This window comes from Pectinophora gossypiella, chromosome 13 (genome assembly GCF_024362695.1).
Source record: "Pectinophora gossypiella chromosome 13, ilPecGoss1.1, whole genome shotgun sequence".
NCBI lineage: Eukaryota > Metazoa > Arthropoda > Insecta > Lepidoptera > Gelechiidae > Pectinophora > Pectinophora gossypiella.
The window spans coordinates 9695421-9708379 of record NC_065416.1 but is presented as its reverse complement, the minus strand read 5'-3'; the positions used below and the strand labels follow the sequence as shown (position 1 = coordinate 9708379).

At 37.8% G+C, this 12959-nt stretch overlaps 1 protein-coding gene across 2 annotated transcripts in view; it reads left to right on the top strand.

Moving 5' to 3' along the window:
• LOC126372061 (G protein-coupled receptor kinase 1) overlaps nt 1–12959 on the top strand; it is a 40522-nt gene that overhangs the window by 22526 nt on the left and 5037 nt on the right. For both annotated transcript variants that reach the window (XM_050017584.1, XM_050017583.1), the window contains exons 9-11: nt 6060–6225; nt 10346–10487; nt 11796–11970. In XM_050017584.1, coding sequence (XP_049873541.1) covers nt 6060–6225; nt 10346–10487; nt 11796–11970 — 483 coding nt within the window. The remainder of the gene's footprint in view (nt 1–6059; nt 6226–10345; nt 10488–11795; nt 11971–12959) is intronic.

Below are 12959 nucleotides of genomic sequence, written 5' to 3'. Positions count from 1 at the left end.
GAGTGATTTCCGTAGCACCGCAACCCACCCTTAACACATCGGTGGCAGCACAATTTTATTCGCCGTGACCCAAGGCTTCCCCTAAAGTTTAACAAGGCCGTCGGTATCCCAAAGTTTATAAAACGAGAAACTGTCTATCGTTCTGTTCTGTTACATTTATAAGTAGAGTCAAGTATTTTTTATGAATTCCTTTTTCTGTGGCCTCGCTTTTAAAAGTTTTTTTTGTTGTGTGGTACGCAATAAATGTTTACGAGTAAGCAAATTCAGGGTTTATAGGGACGGACCAATTGGGTGACTTTTATTATTATTGCTTATAGATGGTTTGATATCGGATTTTATCGGCGAATTAGATTTGTGCAAAGCCTAGACATCTACATCGATTCGATGTGGACGTCCGCGGTGTGATACGATGTTGACGGATTACTTACCAGATAAATATATTCTATTAATATCAGCATTGTTCATACGTTGCACGGTTAATGTTGCCGAACGGATCTGCACTCGTCTGGAAATTGCGGCGTACCTATTGAATGCTTTGTTGGGCGTTCACGCACATGATTATCGAATTATGAGCACCCGCCATACATTCCGTCGTACTTATCCAATTATTGTCAACGGGCGACTGAATATTTTAAAGGTGCTTGAGTTTTATGACCAACTGTCGCCGCTGTTGAAAACATTGCTTTGTATAAAGTGCAGAATGTTCCCATTGAGTCAAGGTCGTTTTAAATTGCGGGGTTATCTTTTATGGGTGGTCGTCTGCGGTCGGTGGCGCCGCCACGTCTATCTTACCGAATGCCCGTCTTAAGTCCCGCTATCTGCCGAGACACGCCTCGCCTCAGCTGGATTGCACTTATCGGAACTCGATGTAAATCTGTTTTACTAAACCTAATGTACTCAATGGATTTTAGTAGTGGGTGAGTTCGGGCGAATTGTTAATTTCATCTGATAACCTTCGCACAGCTTTTACTTAACGTCGAGTACCATAAATGGAATCTTATTCTTTTGTTCCATAATATGGCACATGCACGCGTATTATAAATGCTACATACCGCGATCAAAGCCCAGGATGTTTTAAACAAACGCCGTATCAAGAGTACCTACTCTAAACCGGCGAGCGATCTTATGTGTACCTACGTATTAAATGAAAAATTATAGCTACATTGTAACAATAACAAATTGACTAAAACAAACAGATATACTTAATGTATACTGTACGTCATTATCAACAGATATGACTGGTTTGCCAGTGTTATTGTTGAAAACAGGTCATCAATATCATCGGTCGCCGCGCGTAGATTACAAACCGGCCGACAGTTTCCACGCTGATGGTAAACAAAGGACTACATCCATCGCAATGCGCAGTTTAATATTTCCGCTACCATAATACATGGTTATTCCGCGCTCGGTTTATTACTTTTAATGCTATTTTGCATTCCGTCTGACCAGCCAGTCGCCATACCAGCTATATTTGTCGTTTAGTCGCCGCGGTCTCGCGAGCCAATTTTCTACTGTTACCGGCTCACTCGATAAAATTGAAACCGAATTTGTTTCGCAATGCATTTTCAATGTATTTGACCAGTTAAATAATAAAGGCTTACTGTTGGTTAATGAATCGCTTTCGCTGCGGTGCTCGTATTAATTGATATGTCAATCTGTGATATTGTAGGATATTTCGTGTTGATATTTCCAGTACGTTTTCTTTCTTGATACGGTTTATATAATGTATAGCTTAGCGTCCATCAGTTCAGTACAATTTAATCACATCTTGAGGATTATGCAACATTAAGAAAAGATGAACTTGGATAAAGAACCGTAAAGCAAAAGCTGTGGCGGAATTTTGACATAATCTACTACTTAAAACTTGTAGAGTTTAAGACGCTCCGCACAGCGCACTCCTTTCGATCGATAGAGAGAGGCTTGAGCTCAGCTATTCTTTAAAATAATGTTCCGTTGTAGAATACTAGGCACGAGGATGTCGTAAGAAGCGGCTAAGGAATAATCCAGGAAATGTGTGTCCTTATTAAAAAAAACTTCTTAATCTGATCTGTATAAAAGTCACTGTTTCTCAAACTGGGAGCGCCGGTTCAAACCCCGGTACCGGACTTGCACCAATGAGTTATTAATTTATCTTAATTGCAGTTTTCAACAACACACTTGGCTCGACCACGCTCGACCATTATAGACGGCGATACGGCTCATCGTCTATCCCGTTAATCTAACAGAAAGCTCGGTGAGGTGTGGGTACTTAGTTCATCTTGCGATGGATGTACTTTTGACTACCCAAATTAGGATATAGTCGTGAGGTTATGTTAATCTAATTACCAACCAAGAAATGGTGTAGGTATATGCTTTCATATTATACTTACTAATCATAAATTCAAATTACTAATACAAATTCTTAATCATGACGTGAATTAAAGGTATAGCAAGTCGGATATGGATTTTAATAATAGATGTTTTATATGTTTTATTTGTATACAAGTTAAAAGAGCCTCCCATTTTTATCACAATCTTTACACAAATACAACATAATACAGTTAAAAATAAAATAAATATTTAAATATAGCATCAAAGTAATCAACATTATACAATACATATACATAACAATAATAAAAAAAGCATCTATAAATATTATGGTTACTCAAATAAATTAATAAAATAACTACCAAAACTCGATTGCCATACCATATCTAGTCAACGCAGATCTGTGTATTTTTGCCGCATCGTAAACTAGCTAAGTATTCATAAGTTATGTTATGATCGAGAACTACCTTCCTTTAAAATAATAATCGTCCGCTTGTATTCTCGTCGCAATATTTTTGTACGTGTAACCTAAGTTCTCATATAAGTGAATTGTAAAATTCTTATGGGAAATAAATATCTTAAACCAGATCTTGCGATGGATGTACTTTTGACTACCCAAATTAGGATATAGTCGTGAGGTTATGTTAATCTAATTACCAACCCCGTTCACTGAGTGCAGTAAACACAAGCAAACTATCTAAAATCACTATGTTGATGACATGCGGTTTTACTCATATCATGCATGATAGATATCGTATCTTGTAACTACGTGCATAGCCAGGGACGAAAAGGTAACTTAGTATATTACATGATGTCTCATTCCGGACATGTCAAAGAAGTTGACCTTAAGTCACACGAGCTCGCTCAAGTAAAACGCTTAATGGACCACTAAATATCGTGAATCTATACTGATTGAATCAGTATATTAGCCCGGTAACTTCTCACTTTTCCGTTTTCGTAGTTATTCCTATGCCGGTTTCTGATGCCGGGCAGCAGCGGTATCAGTACTGGTTGGAGGCCGAAGAAATGGATTCTGGTAGGGCGATTGGGGCAACCACCGTTCTAAACGCCCTATCTATGGGTTTTCATTAGAAAATGAAGGCGATTACTCCACCGACATGAACGCAGTTCTTAAATAAAGAGAGAGAGAGAGTTATTCTTAAATATTATGTTCCATAGTTTACGGACTTTTTTACCTTTGATGGGTTTTCTCTTGGCCCCAGACTTGCCCGAAGACATTGACGAGGCCTAAGATAGAGCTCATCCAGAAGGTGCCTGTTCACTTTGGCCTTGAAAGCACCCGGGTTATATGCATTCGGAAATATAGAAGACGGTAAAGAATTCCACACATTACATTATGTATCAAATATGAATCAAATCGCGAGTCGTGATCTGACAACCATCTGACTCTGTCTTAATAGTATTGCACAAATGAGAAACTCCGTTTCTCCCACGCATTTCACACGTTGAAAGGTATTGTTCTAACCGAACTGTCTAACTTTCATATCACGTGTGACGTGACCGGATCCCCTTCGTATCATGCTGTGACTTCCGGTTCACACGGCGCCCCATCTTGGTTGAATGGTGATTGTTTACTAACACAAACATGCAAAAAATATTCGTTAAAAACGTGGAGTATGAACTCTTTAATATAATACATTCATGAGTTCATTACTATATCCCAACTGGGGTAGTCATAGGTACATCCATCTCGAGATGAACTAAGTAACCACACCTCACCGAGTTTTAATATCGTAATATGTTTTTAAATACGACGTGTTAAGAGCTGTAAAAGTAGTGACCCTTACCCAACGTGTCGCTAAAGTTGCCGGATATCTCGCTAACTACCTACACTATAATAGAAAACATAACATAAACAGCCTATATACGTCCCACTACTGGGCACACGCCGCCCCTTAATTAATTGGAGGGGATAGCGTACTCCATCACGCTACTCCACTGCTGGTTGGTGGAGGTGTTTTTTTTTACCGCTGAACGTGCTGGCCGAAGCACGGAAACATCTTACTTTTTCGGACAATCACGTGATTCAAGCCCGCAATGTCCTTACCAAAGGCCAGTCTCATAAGTGATTTCGACAATGTCCCTTTCGAGAATCGAACCCGGACCTCCAGATCGTGAGTCGCTAGACCACGTAGGATGTAATATGTTAAGTGTTCCATAATCCAGTATAACATATCTCTGTAAAGTGGTTTGCTTCCTAGATAGACACACTTCTGCAATGAGTTCAGGAGGGCTGTTTAAAACACCACTGACCAAAATGTGTGAAGAACCTGTCGTACGTATACATCATCAGCCCATTAACTTCCCCACTGCTGGGGCACGGGCCTTCCCTATGGATGGATAGGGAGATATACCATCAATCCGCACTGGGCCCGCGTGATGGTTTAAGGCCCGATCCCCCCACGTATACAAAAATTACATAATACCACGTCATAAGAGTGTCATATTTGTGGTTTTAAACATTACGACAGCAACAACACCTCATAGCAGGTGGTATTTTGACGTCACAAATACTACACGTTTTAAATTCAATAAGCTTGTCTCGTTCATACATAGAGACACTTTGCGATACATGTTACGTAACCGAACTTTTCACCTTACATATTTGTAGGAAGTGATTTTTCAATGCCACATAAGTACTCTGGTATAGACTAGACGATGCTTTACGTAAGATTTTAATAACTGTCAACTTTATTCTAAGTTTGAATTCGATCTCATAATAAAAATGTCACCTATATACTGCATCGTAGACGCTCAATATATATGGGTAGATTTTTGTCCGGCCAAATAGTGGATGCCATCCGAGGTAAATATGTATACAATAGTAAGTCTCGTAAAAAAAGGATAAAAATACGAAGTTTTTCTAATCTCGCTATAGCAAAGCTATCTTTAGTGTGTTCAGCAGCTATTTTTATTAGCGCCGGATTAAAACACGACATAATTATAAATATATATCATTGATGCCAGGTGCAGTTCAACCGTAATATGCTGCTTTAAATACACCTTCCCACGTGGCGAGACTTGAAGACTTCATGAACTAGTGACGTCACGAATATTGTTGTCTCTCCAGCTGGTCGCTTCTACTCTGCGAGCGAACAAAAAAAAAAACAGATCGCGATCAGCTGCTTATCCTCCCAGGCTTGTCATAAAAATCAACTAGACTTTAACTTGATGGACAATTATGCAGGCGATAGGCCGATATAACCTATCATTGTTAGGCATATGCATCTTAAGATTTCGTATCAAGAATTCGTATGTTGTTTGGGATAACAGGCCTGGGTTATCAATATTAAATTCATCTTTTTTGGGGTGATATATACGTCTTTACAATTACAACATAACATAACAAATACTTTATTGCACAAACAGGAAAAAACAAAATACGAAACAAAAGAGAAATAGAATTACATACCAGACAGTATTTTGAATTTGTCAGAAAATAAATATAAAGCTCATGTGAAGCTTACTTTATGTAAAAAAGCTTATTATAAGATTAATGATTAGGTACCTAAATGATAAAAATGCCTGATATTCAATGTGTTTCTCTAGTTATTAAGTAACTTGTAATGTAATGTTTCTTGTCATTTCTTCTCCTCAGCCAAATGACGTACGTGACCTTGCGAAATGACGTAGATTCAGAAATGTTAAATTGACCTTCAACAAGTTTATCTATGTTAATTACGTTGAATAAATTATTCTGATTCTGATTTTTATGTATATGTGTGTTCCAGGTGGACTGTCCGTTCATCGTGTGCATGACTTACGCGTTCCACACACCTGATAAGCTGTGCTTCATACTGGACCTTATGAATGGTGGTGACCTGCACTACCATCTGTCTCAACACGGTGTCTTCAACGAGGCAGAGATGAAGTTCTACGCCGCTGAAGTTATACTTGGTAAGTCGACCTCTCTTATTCAGGACGACAGCCATTACTATGTACCATATATCCTTTTGTTATTATAACAAGCAACCGGCAAGTTTATGTTATTATATAATTTATATATTTGTATAATTATTTGAACGGCCCAAGGCTGACATAACTATGTGAACTAGTTGCTGAAAAAGTTGCGAACTTTGGCCTTTATTTTGGTGTAGGAATAACAAACTTCTTATTTTATATTGACCAAATAGTACATAAACATAAATATACATAAATAGCCTATATACGTCCCACTGCTGGGCACGGCCTCCCCTCAATCAACCGGAAGGGGTATCAAAAAATACCAAACCAACCAAATAGACCAAAATACCAAAACTAAATAGTACAAATTAATATTAACATTTAGCCATTTTAATATTTAGCATTTAGCTAAAATAGTATTCCATAAATAAATCATCTATAGATAAAACCATAAAGATAATGATAACGTAAAATTGTCATAAATTATCTTCGTTTTATCTCTCAACGTGCTAGAAATATCTATCGCCGTAATTTGTGTACTATATTGTCGTGGCATAATCCACTATACCGCTCCACGATTCATATTGCCTCTATCAAAAAAATTATCTTAAAGCTTAATAATTTAGCCATTACAACTTCCAAAAACAACTGAAGTCTTGCGAAAAAGTGTATTGATCTTCACACGGTACTCACCGGTTGTTTAGTTTGGGCAGAGACATTTCAATGCAAGCCGTTCACATTGCATTCCGTGGATGTGAATCACATCCGATTGGTGAGTCGATTTTTGCCGGTGAAGTGACACTCATGGATTCATTATAATTCCACCTCTATGAATAAGACTTACCCTAGGAAAGTAGGTAAACATGTTACTCATTATCTGCAGGCCTGCCACGCTAACGGCGCGAGTAGAGCGGGTGAACGTCAAAGCGCGAGTTGTCAAATTTGTCAGACGAGTTAAGGTTTTTTTTTGGAGATTTTTTGGCCTGGTTACATAGACCTTTAGGCCACGTCTTCATTTTGGAGCTGGTTTCAGCATACACACAGAAATATGCACTTATATTTTCAAGGTCCGTCATTCAAGCATCGACTAGCTCGCGACTTGAATATGAAATGTGTGTCACATACCTAAATGATGTTAAAAACTATCAACGTTCTCATTTCTTATGAAAATTAGAATCTGTTTTTTCTTGGCTCTTCTATAAGCAATATACAATAATAAGATATTTCCTTAAGAGTGCGACATCTTGAAAAAATCGCGGATCTCCCGGTAGTCGCGTGTACCAAGGACGTTATTTTATCTAGCGGCACGTCGCTTAGCTCTAGGCAAGCTTAGAGAAAAAGCGTGTTGACGAGGAGTTTCCTGCGGCAGTTCGTTGTCTCAACCGTAACAGGTTCTGAAATGGTGAACATAAATGCATTTAGATGTATTATTGGTTTTGCCGCTTGAATGAATTTATATCTTATGGTAAATGTGGACCAAACGTCGAGTAACACAGTGTATTTCCTTGTTCTAGTGCAGTAAAGTATAGGTATTTGTGTAGTTTAGTAAATAGAACTATTTTCACACAGTATGGTTGGAGGCCGAGGAAATGGATACTGGTAGGGCTCTAGCTAGAACATCACCGATTGAGAAATTGGTCAGTGTACTGCGGAACGGAAGGCGATTGGGGCAACCACCGTTCTACACGCCCTATCTATGGAGTAATGGCGATTACTCCACCGACAAGAGCTCAGCTCTTAAATAAAGAGAGAGATGGAATAGAAAGGACAAATGTTATAAAAGTATGCCCTAGATCAGCGATTTATGCAATAATGGATATCGTTCGTCTAACTAAGTCGCTGTGTACGAGGACTGGCGGAAAACCCATCCCAATTCTTTTCTACTCTATCCTTATCTGCTGAACTTTATCTATTACGAAAGCTAGATCTCGGACTTTCGTTCCAGCACTTACATTAAGGTACGCAATCTTAACGTAATGTACAAGAAAATTGTCGCTCTCTATTTACGTAATCTCAAAATCAGGAAACAGTGCAGTTTTTACTATAAGTATAGTAGTTTTTGGGTTATAGTAAATTGAAACTAATTAAAGAAAATTTGGGTAAAGTTTAAGGGTAAAGCGAAGCGAGTGGGTCGCTAAAATTATGCCGAGGAAAATTAATTTATTATGCAATTTCTTCTCAACTTTCTTTGTATGATAAATAACCTCTTAAAAACCACAGAACTGTCGTATGAGCATTATAACTTTGGTGTTATGGTTATTTTGTTTATGGTTGAATGTCGTGTTACCCGGCCCATAAACCCGATACGACAGAGCGGCTGGCGCTGAATCGTCAGACTATACAATGTACCACGCACACGCAAACAGAGACGAATTTAGCACAAAAATATAAATCTTTCTGTTATTAATACCCTAATAAACCGACCTTTTAGGTGCCGATCTGAGAAAACAAGCCCAAAAACACGTGAGAACTTTCAGATTCTATTGTTTTATTTCTAAGCATCCCCAATACGGCTCTGGGTATCGAGGACCAATAAAGATCATTGGTTTAGATTGGGAGTATTTTGTAGACCCTGCCTTAGCTATTACTGAGTCAACAAGGTCTCGATTTATTTGGAAACTGCCAAAACGGATTAGATTTTGCTTGTTCCATTTAATTTACTGTCAGCATTGTCATTTAAATTGATTATCAGTACAGCGAAAAATTAGTTTTGGTTAAAGAGGCGTATGATTGGAAAAGAGAGAGGGTGAATGATTGGACTTGTATCATAAAATAAGGAATAATTCTACGTATAGAACGGCAACTCTCCCCACCAGCGGCTGAGTTAGGTACCTCTCCCCCCCCCCCCCCGGTCCCCCCGTCCCTCCCGGCCCCTCGGTCTTACTTTAGTCTTCAATCGTATGCGCGACAGACGTCACACACACTGATGCGCGTGTAAAACGAGGTATCATGTATGAAGTGTCCCGGGTGTGTCATGGGCTAAGGCCCAATATTCACCCTGATGAGGTCTTTCATCGATCTCATAACACAAACCAGCGAAGAAAACTAAAGGGTGCAATCAGAGAGTAGCTAGGTGATCATCTGATCACCTAGCTTGTTAAAAACCCCATTACATTAAAGGGTCATATGTTTGTAAGACGTTACAACTTTTAAAGCTGTTCATAATTGCCATATATCGCAGTATACTAGATTTTGCCTACTCATTGTTTCGCGCGTATTATAATGATACGGAAATGTCCTTAAGCAAATTATCCTTGATGCTTAATGTTCTATTATCCTTGACATCATGGGTTTTAAGCGGGGTTTTGTGAGCAAAATAATGAGTAGCCCAGATGACTACTGTGATCGTGATGATTGCTATCTGTTTAATAGTCTTTTCCCCCTTATGTATTTGGAATTACTTATATTTCTTCACGTTTATTCGCATTTCAATAGTTAGGTAGTAGCTTTTTCTGATGTTTTTATGACGCATATTATTGTGTAATATCTTGTGTGAATTTTAATAATATATTTTTCTTTGTTTTTTTATTTTTATAATTTGGGTTTTAAGGCAAATAAATAAATAATACCTACTTAACTTTTCTTTAGTATAAATATTTTGAAATAGTGGACCCGGTATTTTGAAATAGACCAAAAAAGTAGGCAGATGTTCAAATTGTGAATTTAAACCATCTCATCTTTATATTTCGTTTCTCACGGGGTCCGCTTACCTAATCTGAGGATTTGACAGGCCCAGTTTTTACAGAAGCGACTGCCTGTCTGACCTTTAAATGGAAAACTAGCCCAATACAAGTTAGGTCACATACCTCCGATATGCATTCCTCGATAATGTTGGTTTCCTCACGATGTTTTCCTTCACCGTTGAACACGTGATAATCATTTATAATCCAAACATGAATTCGAAATATTCTAACTGGGCTACCGCAGCTCACGAATTTAAACTATCTATGGAGTTAAAAGATCACAAAAACGTCTTTAAAATCATGTGGAGTCATTTTCAAGATTTTGCGAGACTAACACACCTATCTTATAGTTTGAAGCCCTCTTGACAATGATTATACTGCTTGCCCATCCGTGTTTTCCTTCAATAAACTACTGTATAATGTTTTCTCAGGTCTGGAGCACATGCACAAGCGGCACATAGTGTACCGGGACCTGAAGCCGGCCAACATCCTACTGGATGAACACGGTCACGTCAGAATATCCGATCTCGGCCTCGCCTGCGACTTCTCGAAGAAAAAACCACATGCCAGCGTGTAAGTACACCTTATTGCTACTCGACCCGGCTTTAAGTAGGTACAAATTTAACGTTATCTTAGTTTAAGAGAAGTAAGTGTTAGTCGTTTCATACGAATTGATTTGATTTGCCGATAATCTACAAAATTGTACATTTTATTTAAATTGTATTATTTAAATAACATTAATTATGACGTCGCTTTTCCGTCACTCACCGCACATAATGAGGATAAAAGTAAATAAAATGCTTAATTATACTGAATGCAATGGATTGTACACAATAAACGTAAATTTTTCGTCAAGTTAATTAACGCCATATCGACGGTAATGAAAGCGTATGACTAATGGCCGCGAGAATCATATTGGAAATGTGCCGTAAAATTAATAATTATCCGTTTATGTACGTAACTATGAAATGGTTAATATGTTCTATTTTTAAACGAATTCGAAATAACCGTTCGAAACTATTGATAATGTAAATATTGTTCGAAACAGTTTCCTATTTTGCAACTATTATTTATTTATTTATTTATTGATTAATATTATTTATTTATTGTGATAAAGTTTCAAGCTCGCTGAAGTGTGGGTACTTAGTTCATCTTGCGATAGATGTACCTCTGACTACCCCTACTCGGAATATAGTCCTGAGCTTATGTTGTGTGTTATGTTCCATAGAAAATGTTGTTTATTATCTCTTAGACAAGTCTTTTTAATGACTTGTCTGTTTACCCTCAGTTGCCCTTGCCCAGATGATGTTTGAGCCACTCGCTTTATCTCTTATATTTCTGTTAATAAGCCTAGCTGCCCAAGGGAAACACTAAAAAGACTCATTACATTTAAAAAATATATAATTAAAAACTTTTTGGTCAGCTGTCGTGCGTGTCGTGCGTGTGTCGTGCTTATGTTGTAGTATAATCACACGTATATAACAATATATGTGTGTCACAAAAAAAATAATTAAGGAATAAAAACTCTATAGATTCCCTATTAGACTATCGACTTCTTTCGAATCGCTTTATCTACATTTTTTTTATTAAGACGGTTTTGGATTTTATGTTCGAAATATTACATAAACACAGATAGCCTATAAACGTCCCACTGCTGGGCACAGGCCTTCCCTTAACCAAAGGGAGAGGTATGAAGCGCCACCACGCATCTCCTCTGCGAGGGGTGTTTGGTGGGACTAGTAATCTGCAATATAAATTCTTCTGCTTATTCTTTTTGTATGTTTTATGTAGCATGGATGCTACACCGACCAGAGCGTGGCTTAAATTAGTGATGACTTTTTCTAAATAAAAATGATTCTATAATTAATTACGCATACACAGCGGCACGCACGGCTACATGGCTCCGGAGGTGCTCTCAAAGGGCACGGGCTACGACTCATCAGCTGATTGGTTCAGCTTCGGCTGCATGCTCTACAAGCTGCTTAAAGGGCACTCGCCCTTCCGCCAGCACAAGACCAAGGACAAACACGAGATCGACCGCATGACTCTTACCATGGTAAATATCGCACTTTATGCAATTTAAGATTAAGGGCTTTATTACACTACCCAATCCCGATGCGTCAAGGACGCGTGGCCGCAATTCCGCGACACTAAAGAATCGTGGCCCAGTAACACACCACGGGTCTGTTACACTGCGCGATCTTATGCCCCTATGGCCCGATAGTCAGGGTAGTGTAATAAGTGCTTTATTTAGGGAAAATTATCATTTTGTTTTACAAATTGTCGATGTAATATAGAATTTGCAATTTTTTTTAATGTAATTTTTCCATGTAATAAGCCTGCAAGCATGTAATAAGCATTATGAATGATTGGCACATGTAAAAATACAAATGTGCGTTGAAAAATATTGATGTATTTTTTTCTATTTATCAATTAAAAAGTTATACTTTCATTAATATTGCAAATGAAGTTTAAAGTAACTTTATGCTAAGGTCAACATTTAAAGTCGCTACTTCCTCATTCATTGTTTTATTCAAAAAGCGTAGTACAATTATTATTCCTTGCATGTATGTAACTACTGCGCACAAAAAAAATATTCATTTATTATTCATAAAAATGCATCTTGAAATCATCCGAATGTTTTCAAGCACTTTTATTTTCTATTTTGTTATACACTCGTCCTGACTTGTATCATTTGGCTGTCGCTTAATACAGTTTCTATCTGATTATTAAATAAATAAGTAAGTAAGTAAAGTGTTTATTTTTCATAAGAATACAAAGAATATTGGTACTTATTAAATAACTCTCCTTTTTGCTTCGCTCCAGTCGGGTAATGACAAAGGGCACTCGCACCTCGCAAATGCCTGTTCACTCTAGCCTTGATAATTCCAAGGTTATAATTAATCTTTATTACGTCAATTGTAATCCTTTTATTGACGTTAGACATGATACTTTCTTCTTTTTAATTTTTAATTTTCACGCGGGGATTGTATATTATTGATCGTAGCATCGATACAAATCGGGACAGGTCACTGCTGTAGCATG